Source organism: Dipodomys merriami, unplaced genomic scaffold (assembly GCF_024711535.1).
Source record: "Dipodomys merriami isolate MVZ:Mamm:240054 unplaced genomic scaffold, mDipMer1.0.p SCAF_41, whole genome shotgun sequence".
NCBI lineage: Eukaryota > Metazoa > Chordata > Mammalia > Rodentia > Heteromyidae > Dipodomys > Dipodomys merriami.
Genome location: NW_027205715.1, coordinates 12,160,670 through 12,179,900, shown reverse-complemented (window position 1 = coordinate 12,179,900; position 19,231 = coordinate 12,160,670). Strand labels below are relative to the sequence as shown.

At 42.6% G+C, this 19,231-nt stretch overlaps 1 protein-coding gene across 5 annotated transcripts in view; it reads right to left on the bottom strand.

Moving 5' to 3' along the window:
- LOC138807043 (transport and Golgi organization protein 6 homolog) overlaps positions 1-19,231 on the bottom strand; it is a 137,449-nt gene that overhangs the window by 13,773 nt on the left and 104,445 nt on the right. For all 5 annotated transcript variants that reach the window (XM_069992616.1, XM_069992619.1, XM_069992620.1 and 2 more), the window contains 2 exons: positions 15,066-15,217; positions 6,110-6,223 (listed from right to left, as the gene is read on the bottom strand). In XM_069992616.1, the coding sequence (XP_069848717.1) occupies positions 6,110-6,223; positions 15,066-15,217 (266 nt within the window). The remainder of the gene's footprint in view (positions 1-6,109; positions 6,224-15,065; positions 15,218-19,231) is intronic.

The following is a 19,231-nucleotide window of genomic DNA, read 5'->3' as shown; positions in this document are numbered from 1 at the left end:
AAGGATCAAAGCCAGTTAAAAGCCAGCCCGGGCAAGTAAAGTCCGAGACACTCTTTTTTTTTTTTTTTTTTTTTGGGTCTGGTCGTGGGGCCTGAACTCTGGGCCTGGGCACTGTCCCTCAGCTCTTCAGCTCAAGGCTAGCACTCTACCACTTGAGCCACAGCGCCACTTCCGGCTTTTTTCCTTTTTGCTTATGTGGTGCTGAGGAATCGAGCCCAGGGCCTCAGGCATGCAAGGCAAGCGCTCTACCACTGAGCCACCTTGTCCCAGCCCCGAGACACTCTTATCTCCAATTAACCACCAGAAAACCAGCAGTGGCACTGTGGCTCAAGTGGTAGAGCACTTGCCTTGAGCTGAAGAGCTTAGGGACCGAGTCCACGCTCAGAGTTCAAGCCCCTTGACTGACGATGACGACGACGACGACGACAACAACAACAACAACAACAACAACAACAACAACAACAACAACAACAACAACAGAAGAAGAAGAAGAAGAAAAGATTCCTTTATTCCTTTCTTCTTCTTTTTTTTTTTTGTGCAAGTACTGGGGTTTGAACTCAAGCCCTCAAACTCACTTAGCTTTCTTGCTTGGCTGAAGCTCTACTACTAAACCCATCCCTCAAGCCCTACTATTCCCCAGTTATTTTGGAGATGGAGTCTTGTAGTCTTTTCTTCCTGGGCTGGCTTTGAACTATCATCCTCTGGATTTCAGCTGTTGAGCAGCTAGGATTACAAGAATGGTACACCTGTGCCCAGCTATAAGATATATATTTTAAGTAAAATCAAGCAAAATAGTTGCTATAATAATCTGATCCAGAGAAAGGAAACAGTAGTCTTTTGCAAACCTAGTGCTTAATTTGTTTACTGACTCACTTTAATGATACTTTTCCTGAGCACATGGCCAATATGAGTTACCAGCAGCAACTGGAAATGAATGCTAAATCTTCCTGGCATTAGCTTTGGAAAGTTCTAACCAGGGTCTCTTCATGAACTTGTTTCTTCATTCATAAAACAAGATGGCTGGATTCTTTCCCAAATAATGTTTCATGAAACATTATTACTTGGCATGCATATGATGGCAAAGTGTTCCTTGGTAAATGAACTTAGGAAATTGTTACTTCTCTATGCTGTAAGGCTTCTCAGACTCAATAATAGAATGACATGTATGGAATCTCCAGGAGAGCAACAGATAGATGTATACAGCACTTTCCAAACTTAATTGACTATAAAGACCTTATTTCAAAGGAGCAACTCATGATGTTAGTATACTAAGAGATATTTTTGTGTTACATAAGTTAAATGTCTATAAATTTTCTTTCACCTCTAACATCCTAAAATCCTGTGACTTTCAATGTCTAAAGTCTTCTTGGTGCCCTTATATCAGAATTGGAAGCAGAAGGAATAGCCTCTCTACAGAAAGTACAATATATCCTAAGTCTGATGCAGAAAAGGAACAGAAATCCGAGTCTAAGGTATGTAGATCTATGTAAATGATTATGCAGAAGAGGCAGATAGGGAGCAGTTTTAAATGTTAGGCCTTTCAAACTGTCACTTATGTTTTCACCCAGAAAGGCTGAACATTTATAGTTCAGTAGTCACAAAAAGGTAGTAAGTTCTAGTCTTTTCAGCTTTAATCTATCTTGGATCCATCATCATCATCATCATCATCATCATCATCATCATCATGTAGGTTTGGCCAAGCTACTGCTTTGGAACTGTGTGGGACCATACTCTAGTCCCTGGCACACACACCCATACCCTACTGGTCATAAATGGTTATGGTGCAGGCTGAGCAATCCTACCTGGCCGAGCAAGTTGATTAATCTGGAGATATAAAAGTTATCTAGGCTGGAACATCAAGTCTCTTCCCTGGATTTTTTTTTCTTCAGTACTGGGATTTGAACTTAAGCCTCATGCTTTACACCCACCTGTTGTGCCACCATTTGAACCACTCCTCCAGCCATTTATTCTGCTGGTTATTTTTAGATGGGGGTTTTCTGCTCTTAGCCACCTAAGTAGCCAGGATTACAGATATGAGTCCCTGGCACCCAGCTTCTTCCCTGGAATTTTTGCATTCGAGGCAGAGGGGATCTGAATGTTGGTGGTAAGATGCAACACTGACTGATGCAACAGGGGTCATGCTGCTGCCTTGGAAGAAAGCTGGACCCAGGGGCAAGGAGCAGCAAGCAGCATCTCAGCTTCTGGTTCTCAGTCTCTAACTCCCACGCCCATCTCTGGTGTTCCCATATCATGGCTACTAAGCCATTTATTTCTTAAATAATTAATTAGGCTAAAAATTTCCCCTTCCTAAACTAGTTCAGACTTAGTCTCTGTTGCTTTAAATAAAACCAAACTCGGACTACAGTCACACCTGCCATTCTACATACTTTGTCCATTGACAAAGAAAGATCTCTAAAACCAGGGCTGGGAAGGTGGCTCAGTGGTAGAGTGCTTGCCTTGCATGCCTGAGGCCCTGGGTTCCATTCCTCAGCACCACATAAGCAAAAAGAAAAAATAGCCGGAAGTGGCTCAAGTGGTAGAGTGCTAGCCTTGAGCTGAAGAGCTGAGGGACAGCGCCCAGGCCCAGAGTTCAGGCCCCACGACTGGACCCAAAAAAAAAGAAAAACAAAGAAGCCGGGCGCTGGTGGCTCATGCCTGTAATCCTAGCTACTCAGGAGGCTGAGAAGTGAGGATCACGGTTCAAAGCCAGCCCGGGCAGGAGAGACCGTGAGACTCCTATCTCCTAAAATGAAATTAGATCTGGTTATTTTAAATGGGAATAAGGTAAAAGCTACCTCAAGAGGTAGGCAGTGGCAGAAATGTCTTTCCTGATGATCCAGCCAATCTTCCCCACCTCCCTTTCCAGAGGTCCTTGGCCAGCACATCTACAAGTAACAGAATTTGCTAAAACCCAGTATTATCTTTTGGCATTATATAGCCTAAGAGATGGTGATTAGAAGAGGGAGAAGGGAGAACCATAAAACTTTTTCATCAACAAAGTAGCATTTTCATTTCAGTTGCTCGTGGGGGCAAAACAGAGCTAAAAAGAGAACTCTCAGCTTGAAAGCTTTGTGGTTATCTTTGCTACTCATTACAGTGCACCTGATTATAATCACACCTACTATAACAAGACTTAACACACCTGGTCGCAAAAGATACACTAAGAAGAGGATTCATACATTCATCCAATCCCATTTCCTTTTCTTTATTCATGGAGTAAGCACAATTTGTAAGTTTCAGTGTGTGCATATGAGAACAAGAGAAAGGCTTTTTCATTCATATGGCTTTCTGAAGGTGACAAAAATCTTCCATGGCAACAAATTACACTTTATTTTAGTACTGGTAAGACAAGCCAGTACTGCTTTCATTGGCTAACACAGATGTGAGAAAATGGATAGTTTTCTTCTTCTTCTTCTTCTTCTTTTTTTGCTAATCAGGCACTTTGCTCCACTATACAAGAATATATTCTGTCTGTCTGTCTCAGTAAAGGATATGTGCACTTGGAAGTGAGGCACCAAAGATCAAACCCAGGTTTCTTGACTAGTAAGCATGCATCCTGTCAATGAATAACACTCCTAGCCCTGTAATTTTGTATATTTTTTCCTCCCCGCCCCTTTTCATTTTGGTGATGGTACTAGGGCTTGAACTTAGGGCTTCATGTCTAGGCAGGAGGTCTACCACTGAGTCATACCTACAGTTCCTTTTTTGTGCAATTATTTTTGAGATAGGATCTTGATTCCTGAACAGGGGCATGACTAAAATACGATCTGTCTACTTTAGACTTGCAGTGATAGGATGTGACTGGGATGACAGGCATGTACTACTTCTCCCATTGGGACTGAGTCCCATACTTTTCTGCCCAGGCTGGCCTAGAACTTCCATCTTCCCAATCTCAGCCTCCCCTGTATACTGGGTAACAAATGTGTACCACCACACCTAGTTATTAGTTGAGAATGAGTCTCATGAACTTTTCTACCTAAATGTCCTTTCAATCTCAGCTTCTCAAGTAGCTAGGATTATAGGCATGTTTATATATTTATTTTTTAAATAATTTGATTTTAGATTTACAGAAAAGTTGTGACATTAGCACAAGTCCCTATAGTCCCCTCATCTAGTTCTCCAGTTAACAACTTATACAACAGTGATCTATTAACTACGAGTTTCATAGGTCTTAATGATAAATGAAAAACTTTCCTAACTCCCTCTTGTACAGGAGGTCATATCCTATGGTAATTCATTTAATTATATGAATTATCAAGTGATGATCTACTTGTCTTTTATCTCCATCAGGGTTCTAGATGATACCCTGGCACCTCTAGCTGTCTAGGTGAGAGCTCCCTGCTTCTGAACAATCCTATCTCTACAGAAGTTCTTATGAACTTCTGAATTTATGAACCAGACCATTGTTTTCCATTTCCCCTTGTGTCACTATCAGTCACTGCCCCAGTACCCATTTCCTGTCATCTTCCTTGATAACTAAACTTCAATTATTTATTTATCTATTTATTTTCAGAGCAGCAGTGTGCCAGCTAAACACATTGTTAGGTGAGTAGTAATTGTGTGAGACAGGAGTTCTGGCCAGTGAAATAAAATGAAAATGAAAATCAGCTATATCACTGTAGAAAACTGTTCTGGATTCCCCCCGCCCCCACCCCAAAGATATAAAAGTGCCTAAGCTGGCCTTCTCTTTTTTTTTTTTTTTTGGGGGTCCGGTCGTGGAGCCTGAACTCTGGGCCTGGGCGCTGTCCCTCAGCTCTTCAGCTCAAGGCTAGTGCTCTACCACTTGAGCCACAGTGCCACTTCCAGCTTTTTTTTCTTTTTGCTTATGTGGTGCTGGGGAATCGAACCTAGGGTTTCATGCATGCAAGGCAAGCGCTCTACCACTGAGCCACCCTCCCAGCCCCTAAGCTGGCCTTCTCTTATTTCTTACTCATTTAAACTAGTTACAGTGGCACAGTTGTTATGGTCCTACAGTCATGAGACCCAGGCCATGAGGATTATAGAAATATTGGCCCTGTTGTCACTTGTCTGCTAACCCCCACTATCTACCTACATGTTTCTTGTGATATGAGAAAAACAAATCTTTACTTGTTTTAGCCATTGTAGTTAAAGACTTTTTATAGTTGAGTATGTTTATACCAGAAATCATTCAATACAAACAACCTGTTCAAAGCAGATAAGAAGGGAGAAAAATTCAGCTGAGGGTAATGATGAAGGAAGGGTCCATTTGGAGATCAACAGTCTTGCTACTAAGCTGAAATAGCAAGTAGGCATTTAGAGAGAAAATATAGTTGTATAGAAAAGGAAGGAGATCACTAATGAACCCATGCTTGTACAAACAGGTATCAGGAATTTGATACAGCAAAATTCTATCATGGATAAAGCCTCTCTGTGAGACAAACAACCACTCTTATAATGGCTTCCTTGACACTTGGTTAAATACGGATATGTAAGCCACAGATGAGAATTGTGGATGCCAGGAAGTGAATTATTAATGCAAACTCTGGGAATAAGTTTCCATTAGGATCAAGAAGAAAATTAATTTCGAGGTCACTCATTCTTAGCACACATATGAATATATACACTTCTTCCTGTTCTAGTCATACACTGGGGAGAAATATAGCCAAACTGATTTGAGGAAGGAAGAAAGTGTAATATATGCAGCAATGAAAATCCATGGCCTGAACTTAGAACTAGAAAAGGAAGGCTTTTAAGTGAAAGCCTTTAGTAACTCAGCATGAACAATGAAATGAGTCAGGAAGACAAGTCACTAAAGTTCAGGCCGCAGTTACAGGGTTAATGTGCAGCAACTAACTCACCTTGGAACCTGCTCTGCCAGGAAGGGAATGCCAGAATTCAGAGCCTCCATCTGTAAAAGTGTGCTCTGGTTTTGCTGTGGCAGTTACTGGGTGGCTTGCCCAACATATCACAGAGGAAACAGACTCTTATTGAAGATGTAAACAATACCATTTTCCTGCTAAAAAAGTTCCTGTTGACTGATTCATTTGCATAAATCTAGGCAAAAGATTTGAGCATGCTCCAGTAAAATTAAGGCTGAAGAATAAAACCAAAGAGGTAGGAAGTTGCACATGGCAAGGGACTGACTTACCTCAGTAGCTTTCTGGCTGAGGCCCCGAAGCAGCACAACAATCACATGGATGGCAGCTCTGCGCACTTGAACATCATGGTCTGTTTTAGCCACAGCAATCAGGCAAGCTGTCACCTAGGAGAGTAAGAAAAGTCAATAAAAATCAGTACTGCACAATTATCACTAGCCTTTCAACTGTGTTCCACTTTCTACACATTTATCAAGAGCAATGTAGCTTAGAGCGGAGTGGATCCATTTCCTCATGTTCAATTTAGAAGGTGAGAACTAGGCATAGAGCTCTTGATGCAGTCTGGCTTGTCTACAAAGATAAAATCTGGTTTGGAATTCAGAAAGGATTATAGCAAGTGGGGAATATATATATATATATATATATATATATATATATATATATATGTACATACACACACACACACACACATAATATGTATTTCAAAAAAAGATAAGGTCAGGCTGGAAATGTGGCTTAGTGATAGAGTACCTGTCTAGCATGCATGAAGCCCTGGGTTTGATTCCTCAGTACCACATAAACAGAAAAAGCTGCAAGTAGCTGGGCTCTGGTAGCTCATACCTGTAATCCTAGCTACTCAGAAGGCTGAAATATGAGGATCACAGTTCAAAGCCAGCCCAGACAGGAAAGTCCATGAGATTCTTTTCTTCTTTTTTTTTTTTTTTTTTGTTGGTCGTGGGTCCTGAACTCTGGGCCTGGGCGCTGTCCCTCAGCTCTTCAGCTTAAGGCTAGCGCTCTACCACTTGAGCCACAGCACCCATTTCCAGCTTTTTCTGTGTATGTGGTGCTGAGGAATCGAACCCAGGGCCTCATGCAAACAGGGCAAGCACTCTACTACCACTGAGCCAATTTCCCAGCCTCCATGAGATTCTTATATCCAATAAACCACTAGAAAATTGGAAGTGGTGCTATGGCTCAAGTGGTAGAGCACTAGCTTAGAGCTGAAGAGCTGAGGGACAGCACCCAGGCCCGCAGTTCAAGCCCCATGACTGACAAAAAAAAAAAAAATGCTGCAAGTAGTGCTGTGGCTCAAGTGGTAGAGTGCAAGCCTTAATCAGAAGCAGCTCAGGACAGTGGCCAGGCCTAGAATTCAAGTCCCAGGACTGGCAAAAAAAAGAAAAAAGAAAAAAGTTAAGGTTAAGTGTGACTGTCTCTTCAAAAGCAGGAAAAATTATCAAGTGTTCCTCTGAGGGGACATATTGGAGGTAGGAAAAACAGTCTAAAACATAGCTGCTTCTGAGATTTGAGAACCATGGAGATTTCCCTAAAGAGACTTCAGAGTTCAAGGTCCGGCATGAATACGGCAGCATAATGTCCAACATAGAAATTGAGAAACAGGTAAACTGACCTTCATTGGTATGAATGACACATCCTTGTCCTACAAATCTAGCAACCACCCTCATAAAGTCAGCAGCAGCCAGTTTGAGCAATTTCTGCCTGGGCTTCTTCATTGGTGAGACAGAGCTTTCCATGCTCAGTTACTTCTAAAGACAATTCTATGCTTGAACTTAGCCAAAAGGCAGAGAAATGATTCAAAGACAATTTTATAACAGAAGAGAAAAACTAGAAATTACTTGCAAAACATGCTCGCAGTCATACTGCTAATTATTATATGTAATAAAATGAAACTTTTTTTAAAAAAAGAGAAACAGAAGTTTATTGGTTACCATGACAGAGGGGTTATAGCTCTGCTGTGGTCACTGAAACTGTTTCTATGTCCTGTACCATTCACCCTACCATGGCTCCTATTTAGCAAAAACAAAACAAAACAAAACAACAACAACAACAAAAACCCTAAAATTTCAGTACAGAAGATGATAATGACCATAAACCTCTCTGAGGCAATCACGCACTTCTGCAATGTGATCAATGGCACTAACAATCTGAGGGTTTGTCTAAATTAACTAAATTCATGTCTCATATGCTTTTTTTTTTTCACTTTCTTTCTTTTTTTATTGTGAAAATACCATATAGAGGGGTTACAATTACATGGGCAAGATAATGAGTACATTTCTTATCAAGCATTGTTGCCTCCTCCTTTGTTTCCCTTCCCATCCCTTCCCATCTCCTGCCCCTTCCCCCACCCCGTGCCAAAGTTGTAAAGTTCGTTTTTCAACACAATGTCTTGTACATCTCATTGTTCTCATATGTTTTTGTTATTGGCTTTACTATGTGTCTGTATTTCCTAGCCATCAGTAGAAAGATTTTAACCATGATAAGAAAATATCCAGATTGTGTCTTTGGAAACATGTGTAAATACATATTATGTTTTAAGAGTGGTGAATACAGGCACAAATGAGGAAATATACTTGTGCAGAAATCTTAACTACACAGGTTGTAGTTTTCACAGCTTTCAAATAGTTGGGCATAGTTCAAAGTATCTAATTAATCAGTGATGGCAGAGAGATTAGAGGAAGAAGCCTGTTCTTAAATATAATTGCCTCTGTGCTACACTGGCATTTAATCAACTTCTATCTATTAGACAAACTTGCAGCTTGCAAGGGAAGGGAAAATCCAGAAAAGCACAACTCATTGAGGGCTGTTGTTTAGTAAGTCCCAGGAAGCTGCTTTGGCCTTGGCCTGAGACCCCCAACTCCAATGCCAGCAATGGATTTTGTGCCTTTGGTATTAACAGTTGAAGGAATTCAGCCCTAGGAGGAAACTCCTTGGGCCACCTCCAAACAGGTAACAATATAATAGCTACCTCCACTTTCAGGCTTAATATTTATAAGGTAAGAGTTGAACAAGTCAGAGCTAGGCCAGAATCCTTCTGGACACACATAAGTTCAGCTTTATTCAATCCAATATCTAATGTACAAAAGCCAGCCCAGGGCCATGTCAGATCAGAGTTTCCCAAGTGTTGCCTGTTCCCCTTGGAGTCCTTTTACATCTGCCAATGAAGGCTTTCTGCCTAGAAGCCTGCTGGTGTCTGCCTTTGCCCCCTTGGTTCTGCCTCATTATTCTGAGCAGGCCATGCTTCTACTTCAGCTTTTAGTGCAGGCTAGCTCTGACCATCAGGCACTGATTCCATAATCAGGATATCCAAGAAGTAGCAGCCTGATGGAAAAGGGCTTTCCCTTTAAGGCCAATTCTTGAATCCCTGTGTCACCTTGAAGGTGACGTTGAGGGAAGAACTGGTTCTTACAAGACTTGCTGGAATGGTCTTCTGCTTGCTATAGGCCATTAAATGGCTTATGTGCTATGCACGAGGAGCCATTCAACGATTAGGAAGAGGCTCAAGAAAGGAAGAAGTTTGTGACCTTCTTTGACATCTCTGCCATTCAGATCAAATTCTATAAACTGTGGGATGGTTACTCATGCAAAATGTTTTTAAGGTATCCAATTTTATTATGGTCTTGTGGATCTCATCTATAGGTAAGAACAGCCTCTTCCTGTGCAGGTGAAACCCCATGCCCTGCTTGTATACTGTTCACTTACAGGCCTTTCATTTAACATGAGATCTAGAAGGACTCAAGGCAGCTTACTTCCATCTACCCAGTCTAATAAGTCAGCATGAGCTACTGTCTCACCTCCAAGGACAAACTCAACATTGCCTTCTACCACTAAAAGCTTTGGTGAAGGACGATGTAAAATGATGAAAGGTCTTTACTAATTTATGAATTGGTGTAACATTTCCATTCTGTTTTTAAGTCCTCCCAAAGGGCAGAAACCTATTCTGACCTTCATGACACCAGCCCTGAGGGCCAATGTACTATTCTAATACACAATACTATGGAAGGCCTTCTCTTTACTGGTTAAATCACATGAATCATATCTACTTCTGCAAGCCATACAGACAGAAAGATGACGACTGCTCTGGCAACATTAAAGGTCAGTTTAAGCAATTTAGCACTTCGCGAGAGCCAACAGAAATAAGGAAAAACATCACTCCCCAAACAGCTGGCACACACCAAGCATAATTAGAACTATACAAATAAAGATAATAAAAATGGCAAGATTAACCAAACTGACTTTGGAAAATTCCAGGAGAGAAGGTACAGTGTTGAAGTATGTATGGAGGACGCTGGGAACTAGGTGGCTCATGCCTATAATCCTAGCTTCTCAGAAGACTGAGATCTAATGATTGTGGTTAGAAACCAGCCAGGGAAGGAAAGTCTGTGAGACTCATTTCCAAATAACCACCAAAAAACTGGAAGTGGCACTGTGGCTCACAGTGGAAAGTGGTAAAATGCTAGCTTTGAACAAAAGAGCTCAGGGACAGCGCCCAGGCCCCGAGTTCAAGCCCTATGATAGACAAAAAAAAAAAGGGGGGGCTGGGAAGGTGGCTCAGTGGTAGAGCACTTGCCTTGCATGCATGAGGCCCTGGGTTTGATTCCTCAGCACCACATAAGAAAAAAGCCAGAAGTGGCGCTGTGGCTCAAGTGGTAGAGCACTAGCCTTGAGCTGAAGAGCTGAGGGACAGCGCCCAGGCCCAGAGTTCAGGCCCCACGACCGGACCAAAAAAAAAAAAGGTATATATGGAGGAAGCATGACTTCAATTTTCCAACTTCATCTTTTTTTCCCCCCTTTTTTCCCCTTCAAGTTCCCTTTGCTAACTATGGTCAATCTACTAACTTGTTTCTACTACTAAATTGGATCCCTGGTGAACTAAGAAAACTGAATTGGTTAGGTAGTCTAGCTAATAATTATTATGAGCTATGAGCTCAGCTTGTTCATTCTACCTGCCAGGAAGAAACTATGGGGACTGCTTAAGCTTCCTGGGGATGTGGGGTGGTTTCCCAGAATATCCACCAAACCCTCATCTCAAGTACTGACATATCCACAAATTGTACAAGCCTTGTCACTTAGAAAATGAAACCAACATTTGCAAAGCTGGTAATAAATTCAAATCAAGCATGAGATCAGAGGCTACAGCACTGTATGAGACCTCAAAGGCTCAGGTATATGGAAGTTTGGCATAACACTGAAAGTAGACTGCTCTGTGGACTTGACACTTGGGGTACACCTTGTATGCAGGACTAAGGACAAACTCCTAACCTGCTTCTCCTAGAAAGAGATAAAGATGAAAGAACAAACCAAGATTTGGTTTCAAGCAATATAGCTCTTGACAAGGACAAGGAGAAATTTGAAAAAATTAATAAAACTCTATAAACAGGTTAAATCTTGGCATCAACAAAGAAGAAAAACTTGAATTCCCAGTATGAAAATTTTGGAGGGGTTGGGCCTATACTTTCTGTTCCTTCCCAACCATCCAGCACCATAAAAAAAGAACAGAATGCCCAAATCTGGGCCACCCAAGAGTGAGGAGAGCTTTCCTCAGATGCCCATATGCAACAGCTGGAGGAAAGGCAAATGCCCCAAAGCAGATCACAGTAGAGGAATCTTTAGTGGCTAATTTATCCAACTTTATGTCAAAATAGACTGAGCTTCTCTCCTCTGCCTACCTATCACTTGATCATCACATCATAGCCTTCCTGATACCAAGACATGTCTAAACAGGGTCTCAGCTCCTCATTCCTATACCCCCTTGGTCTATTGCTATAACATTGATCTGATCCCCCAGTCAACTTCATACCCTGCTGAGATTTCCTTACAGGAAGAACTGGGGTCCTTTATGTGTGTCCTCCTGCATTCCTGGCACAGAGTATCACAAATGCTTCTTTGGGATTCCCTATGGGATTCTCAAAGCCAAGTTTCCTCAAAGCTGAAGTTCCTTCTCCACCAGTACACACTGGAGGTTAAGTACATCTGAGGCTGTAGGCTTCAAGAGCTTTAATGAGATCCTGGAAGAATTGGCACAGAAGCAGCTGTGGTCATCTAGAATAAGCTAGACTATTGCATGGCTCTGCTCTGACTGCTTATAGGCAAGCCAAATCTGTCAAAGTCCCACCTAGACTGGCCTCCCACTTTCCCATGCCATCTCCTACTATTCTTTGTTCTCTTCTCTTAGCCATACGGGCCTTGCTGCTCTCTGCAATCGAATCTGCACTTGCCTCAGGGCCTCTGTGCTTGCAGCTCCCTCTGTCTGCAATGTTCTACCCGCAGCTGTATGGATCAGACCCTTGCCTCCTTAAATTTTGTTCGAATGTCAGTCATCAGTAAGGCTTTTCTTGACCATACTAGTCACATTTGTAACAAGGTCCCTTTGGCATCCTTGTTTCACTAGATATATTTTTTGAGCAACTTACCACCGTCATGTAGTATAGATATGTTCACTTGTTTATTGCCTACCTCTCCCCTCCAAAATGGCAAGTCCACAAGGACACAACCGGCACAAAATATGTGCTCAATAAATATCTGTTAAGTGAATAAACAGATGAAAACTACTGAATAATCAATGATCCTGCCACTCTTGCCATGTGAATCGACCCAAACTGCCTGACTACAGTAGGCATAGCTGCAATAGTAAACCTGGCAGGCCTCCAAGCATGTCCAAACTTGTCGTCCACCCAGGGTAGCTAGTTTGGCACTATGACGAGGCAAGCGTGGGATGCTACATAAGAAGGAACATTTGAAAAGAAGAGACAGAAATTATACAGGATGGAAACACCTGGTTTTTCAAATCAGAGAGAATACTTTGCCTCCTGAAGTTTCACTGCCAAAAGCAAGCTCTATTAAGGCAGGGCTACATGACCCTTCCTGCCTGTGCCTTTTCTGACATGACAACAGTCTTCAGTGTCAAGGCACAAAAGCACTCCTATAATTGAGCAGAAAACATTCCTGAGAGACAGTGTAGATGAGTGGTGAAGGGCATGAATTCTGGAACTAACTACCCACATTCCAGTCTAGCCCTGCCTTGTCTTATCTGCAAAACTGGGATGACTTAGCTTCTTGGTGCCTCAGTTCTCCGAGGTGTATCCCCTTCTTGCCTCTCTTGCCTCAGCTTTAGCTGCCAACTAGCCCCCCCCACCTCCACTCTTCCACTTAAGCCTTCAGGATCTTCCAGTTCTTCAAATCGGTCAGGTTGTCCCCCCACCTTGGTGCATTTGCACACACTGTTCCTCCCGAAATTCCTACCCTGCCTCCCTGCCTATTTAGCTTTCACTTGTTCCCCAGGTTCAGACCTAAGGCTTTCTTCCCCTAGGCATCTTTGTCAGCACTCTAACTGGACCCTTCTCCTCACACCTCCTCACATGCATCCTAGCACTTATACTGATGAACTTCATTGTAAGCACAGACATTTGGGCCTGGGTCTGCCACCAGATTCCTTAGGCCCAGAGGTCTAAGTGAGGTTAACAGGGTTTGTTTCTCTAGCCCCTAACAAAGGCCTGGCACACTACAGATGTTGGGGACATTTAAAGGACACAGTTTACCTAGTTGTCATTGTTTTGCTGTTCTTCCTTATCATTGGAGCATCAGCCCCCTCCAATAACTAAGATGTTTCTTTTTTGTTGTTGTTGTTGGTCGTGGGGCTTGAACTCTGGGCTTGGGTGCTTATCCCTCAGCTCTTCAGCTCAAGGCGAGCACTCTACCGCATGAGACACAGCGCCACTTCCAGTTTTCTAGTGGTTTGTTGGAGTTAAGAGTCTCATGGACTTTCCTGCCTGGGCTGGCTTTGAACCATGATCCTCAGATCTCAGTCTCCTGAGTAGCTAGAATTACAGGCATGAGCCACCGGCACCCAGCTTCTAAGATATTTCTTAAAGAAAGATCTGAATAAGAGAGCTGAGCACCAATTGTTAATGCCTGTAACTGTAGCTACTTGGGAGGCTTGGAACAACATGGTTCAGAATAGCAAGCCCAGAAAACTTTTCAAGACCTCCTTCACAAATCACAGCTGGATATAGTGGTGTGTATCTGTCATCCCAAGCTATCAGGGAGACTTAGATTGGGAGGATTATGGTACCAGGCCAGCCTGGCAGAATCTGGAGGTTGTGGCCAATGCTTGTGATTTCAGCATCAATGGGTAGCCTAAAGTAGGTGGATCATGATTCAGTTACATGAAAGTGAAGCCCTACCCTAAAAATAACTAGTGAAAAACAGGGCTGGAGATGTGTGGCTCAGTGGTGTTATGCATGAGACCCTGAGTTCAAACCATTTTTTTAAAGATCTGAGACCAGTATTTGAACTTGGTACTTGATGCTTTCACTCACTGGCTACCACTCTGCCAACTGAGCCATGCCTCTAATCCTGAGTTCAAATCTTTTTTTTTTTTTTTGTCGGTCATGGGGCTTGAACTCTGGGCCTGGGCACTATCCCTCAGCTCTTCAGCTCAAGACTAGCGCTCTACCACTTGAGCCACAGCTCCACTTCTGGCTTTTTCTGCTTATATAGTGCTAAGGAATCAAACCCATGGCCTCATGCATGCAAGGCAAGCACTTTAGCACTGAGCCACCTTTCCAGCCCCTGAGTTCAAATCTTATTACCACCAGAACAAGTCAGAAAATCAGCAGGAGCTGGTAGCTCACATCCATGATCCTATCTATTCAGGAAGGAGTCTGAGATCTAGAAGACTGAACTTCAAAGCCTGTCTGGGCAGCAAAGTCCATATGATTTGGAGAGTCCATTTCCAAAATAACCTGCAAAAAGTTGGGTTAGGGGTATGGTTGAAGTGGTAGAGTGCTAGCTGAACAAGCAAGCAAGACCTTATCACTGGGTATGGTGGTCATGTCTGTCATTCCAGCTACACACGAAGCTTAAGGAGAATCAATAGGGGCTAACGAATGTGAGCTATTGTAAAATAACTAAAACAAAAAAGGGCTGGGTGTTGCTCAAGCAGTAGAGGCCTAGCAAGTGTGAGGCCCTGAGTTTAAACCTCCACCAAGAAGAGAGACAGAATAGGGAAATTAAAGAGACTATAACATTATACTAAGCATACTGATTAATAGGGAGTTAAGCATAGAGAAGATAAGTGACCAATGTTTACTATGTCCCAGGTAAGCAGAAGCAAAGCTGGAAAAAAAACAGGTCTCCTGATTTTCAATCTCAAGTTATATCATAAGTCTAAGTAAAAACCAGCAGTAGAAGGAGGAGTTTACCATACAGTACCTCATGAACCACAGGGCCAAGGAAGAAGTCCAGGCGTTGGCATAGTTCTCCCAGGTTGGCTAAGCTGCTGGCCCTGTGTGTACTATCTGGGTCTCTTGCACCCCTCAAGAAGGTATGGATCAAAGGTTCTCGGTACTTTGAGACCATGTCCCCTGTAGAAAAAAAGAAAGAAATTAAAATTTCACTTGTCTAAAGAAGGAATAATGGAATCACTATGGCTTACTGCATGACACCTTATACTTTCAGAGGACTCACATAACCAACAAAAATTATGCTTGAGTTACTGTAATCAATTGTAAGTCTGTAAGTTCATGAATCACACTTAGTTTCACCGTCAGGTGAACAACATACTGACAAAAAAAAGAGGAAACAGAGCTGGGAATGTGGCTTAGTGGTAGAGTGCTTGCCTAGCATGCATGAATCCCTGGGTTCAATTCCACAGTATCACATACACAGAAAAAGCTGGAAGTTGCTCAAGTGGTAGAGTGTTAGCCTTAAGCAAAAAGAAGCTCAAGGACAGTGCCCAGACCCAGAGTTCAAGGCCTAGGACTGGCAAAAAAAAAAAAAGGAAACAAAGAAAGCCCTAGGGTGGGGGGATTTGTTGTAAAGGAAGAAGGCTCCTTGTTGGGAAGAAAGGCATAGAAAAAGAAAGCAGCTTGGAAATCCCTAAGAAGGGGAAAATTGTAGACTGAAAAGGGTAAGAGCATATGAGGAACAAGTTGATGACTAATAATGTAGGGACTTAAAGTTCAAACAAATTAAAAAGAAAAGGCATACTGGGTTGGGAACGTAGCTTAGTGGTAGAATGCCAGCCTTGAGCAAAAGAAACTCAGGGACAGTGCCCAGGCCCTGAGGTTTAAGCCCCAGGACTGGCAGTGCCCAGGCCCTGAGGTTTAAGCCCCAGGACTGGCAAAAAAAAAAAAGGTATACTATATTAACTTCTAGGCAGACACACACACACACACACACACACACACACACACACACACACACACACACACACACACACACACACACACACACACACACACACACACACACACACACACACACACACACACACACACACACACACAGAGAATGCTGAGGATCAAACCTAGGACCTTGCTGGGTGCTGGTGGCTCACGCCTGTAATCCTAGCTACTCAGGAGGCTGAGATCTGAGGATCGGGGATCAAAGCCAGCCGGGGCAAGAAAGTCTGTGAAACTCTTTTTTTTTTTTTTTTTTGTCGGTCGTGGGGCTTGAACTCTGGGCCTGGCGCTGTCCCTCAGCTCTTCAGCTCAAGGCGAGCGCTCTACCACTTGAGCCACAAGCGCCACTTCCGGCTTTTTTTCTTTTTGCTTATGTGGTGCTGAGGAAACGAACCCAGGGCCTCATGCATGCAAGGCAAGTGCTCTACCACTGAGCCACCTTCCCAGCCCTTGTACGTGTATTTAGATACATGATCTACCACTGATCTACATGACCAGCCTAATTTATTAGTTTTTCAAATATTTATCAAATATGTACTTTATGCAGATACTGGTTTAGGCACTGGGACCAATCAGACCAAGCATTGTTCCTATGCTATGTCACTCAAAACCTAACTGAAAACAAATCACAATAAAAACAACAACAATAAAAAAAAACCCTACTCGGCTGGGAAGGTGGCTCAGTGGTAGAGTGCTTGCCTTGCATGCATGAGGCCCTGGGTTTGATTCCTCAGAACCACATAAGCAGAAGAAAAAAAGCCGTAAGTGAAAGAGCTGAGGGACAGTACCCAGGTCCAAAGTTCAGGCCCCATGACTGACCAAACCTCCCCCCCCCCCAAACAACAACAACAACAAAAAAACCCTACTGACCAAACAATGACAATGGAGGGAAATGTGCCAAAACAGTGACACAGAGATGCTTTTATCAGTAATGCTGATCTGGTTACTATTCTATTAACAACAGTGCCAGATTATCTTATTCACCAAGCTCCCAAAGTGTTTCCTTTTTTGACCTCTCTCCATTACTCTTAGTCAGGTGAGTTACTATCCATTCCTCATTTACTTCCATAAGAGATTTGAGACAACTTCTAATAAGTACTACTGAAAGCATAGATCATTAAAATAAATACTTTAAAAGCTGTATAGTGAGTGAAAAGAGAACAGCCACCCTAGGCTAATAAGGGTGGTTATTGCAAATGAACTCAAATTTTAGTTTAGTGATTGATTTCTGGTAGCTAAGGCAAAAAAGAAACAGAAAACACAGCTGTCAGCCTGGCCTGTGGCTCATACCTGTAATAATGGCTCCTCTATCAATCTATGTCTCTATGTCTAACAATGGAAAACACCAGAAAACCTAGATTTGCCAATACAAAGGAACATTGATGGTATGTATATTTTAAATGACTTGAAAGTCAATTCTATATATGTTTGGAGGTACACACCTATAATCTTAGCACGGGGGAAGTAGAGGCAGGAGGATTATGAGTTTGAGGCCAGTCTGGGATACAAAGAGAGTTCAAGGCCATTATAGAAAAATTTGGAGATTATGTTTCCAAAGAAAGAAAGGAAGAAGGAAAGGAAGAAAGAAAGGAAAAAGGAAAGGAAGATAGAAAAAAAGAACAAAAGAAAGAAAGAAAGAAGGAAAGGAAGGAAGGAAGATAGAAGAGAGAAAGAGAGGTGCTGGGAACATGACTCAGTGGTAGAGTGCTTGCCTTGCATGCATGAGGCCCTGGGTTCAATTCCTCAATACCATATAAGCAGAAAAAGCCAGAAGTGGCATTGTGGCTCAAGCGGTAGAGCACTAGTCTTGAGCTGAAGAGCTGATGGACAGCGTCCAGGCCCAGAGTTCAAGCCCTCTGACTGGCAAACAAACAAACAAACAAACAAAACAAACTTTTTTGTGAAGTTCAGCCCAAACCTGTTCCACTCTGTATTTCATTTCCTCTCAAGAGTCAGACTGAAGTAGAGGGGCTGGGAAGGTTGCTCAGTGGTAGAGTGCTTGCCTTGCATGCATGAGGCCCTGGGTTCAATTCCTCAGCACCACATAAGCAGAAAAGCTGGAAGTGGTGCTGTGGCTCAAGTGGTAGAGCACTAGTCTTGAGCTGAAAAGCTGAGGGACAGCACCCAGGCTCAGAGTTCAGGTCCTACAACGGACCCCCCTCCCCCAAATAAAATAAAAAACCCCAACAGATTGAAGTAGAAATAGAGAACTGAAATATTTTTCTCTAAATCTTTGAGTCTAAATCATATCATTCCGGGCTCCAGGATCTCAACTATACTGTTTAAATCCCCTCTGTAATCTAACTAGTAAGCATGTTCTTCCTTTTTCCAGGACTGTACGACTGTACTCCTTGTACTTTCAGATATTTTTGGGGCAGGAAAAAAGGAGCAAAGGTGTAAAATGGTCAAGAATCCATGATATACATCACTTCACTAAATCAGTGACTTAAAAAAAGGCATCAAATCAACTATTTTCCCCCTCACTTAGGGTCCCCACGTGTTTGAGAAATGAAGGATGCAGATCCCAGGGATGGCACCATGCAGAACCACATGCCCCCAGCAACTCAGTCAATAAGGAACCAGGAGACACACATCGATCTAACTGTTCAAGTACCTTTTTCGTCCTCACTATCGTCTAGTCAGTTTTCCTGCATTTCAGGACCTCAAATTCTCCTTTAGTTCATAAAGAATAACAGTAGCAGAATGAATAGCTGTTTGTAACATTTTATAAATACAATTTACTGCCATATGTGGGCCCAAGTCAACAGAGACTATAATTTCTGTCAAGGTTAGAAGAAAATGAGATTGATAGGCAGATCTTGACAGGCAGGATTTCCTCCTCAAAAGCCATTTAGAGAATTAAATAATTCAAATGAATTTTTTTTTTTTTTGGTCATCATGGGACCTGAACTCTGGGCCTAGGCGCTGTCCCTCAGCTCTTCAGCTCAAGCTAGTGCTCTACCACTTGAACCACAGTGCCACTTCTGGCTTTTTCTACTTAATTGGTGCTGAGGAATCAAACCCAGGGCCTCATGCATGCAAGGCAAGCACTCTACCACTGAGCACCTTCCCAGCCCAAATGCAATTAATTTTTAATAAAATCCATCATTAAAAAGTTCATAAGTAGGGCTGGGAAGGTGGCTCAGTGGTAGAGTGCTTGCCTTGCATGCATGAGGCCCTGGGTTTGATTTTGAT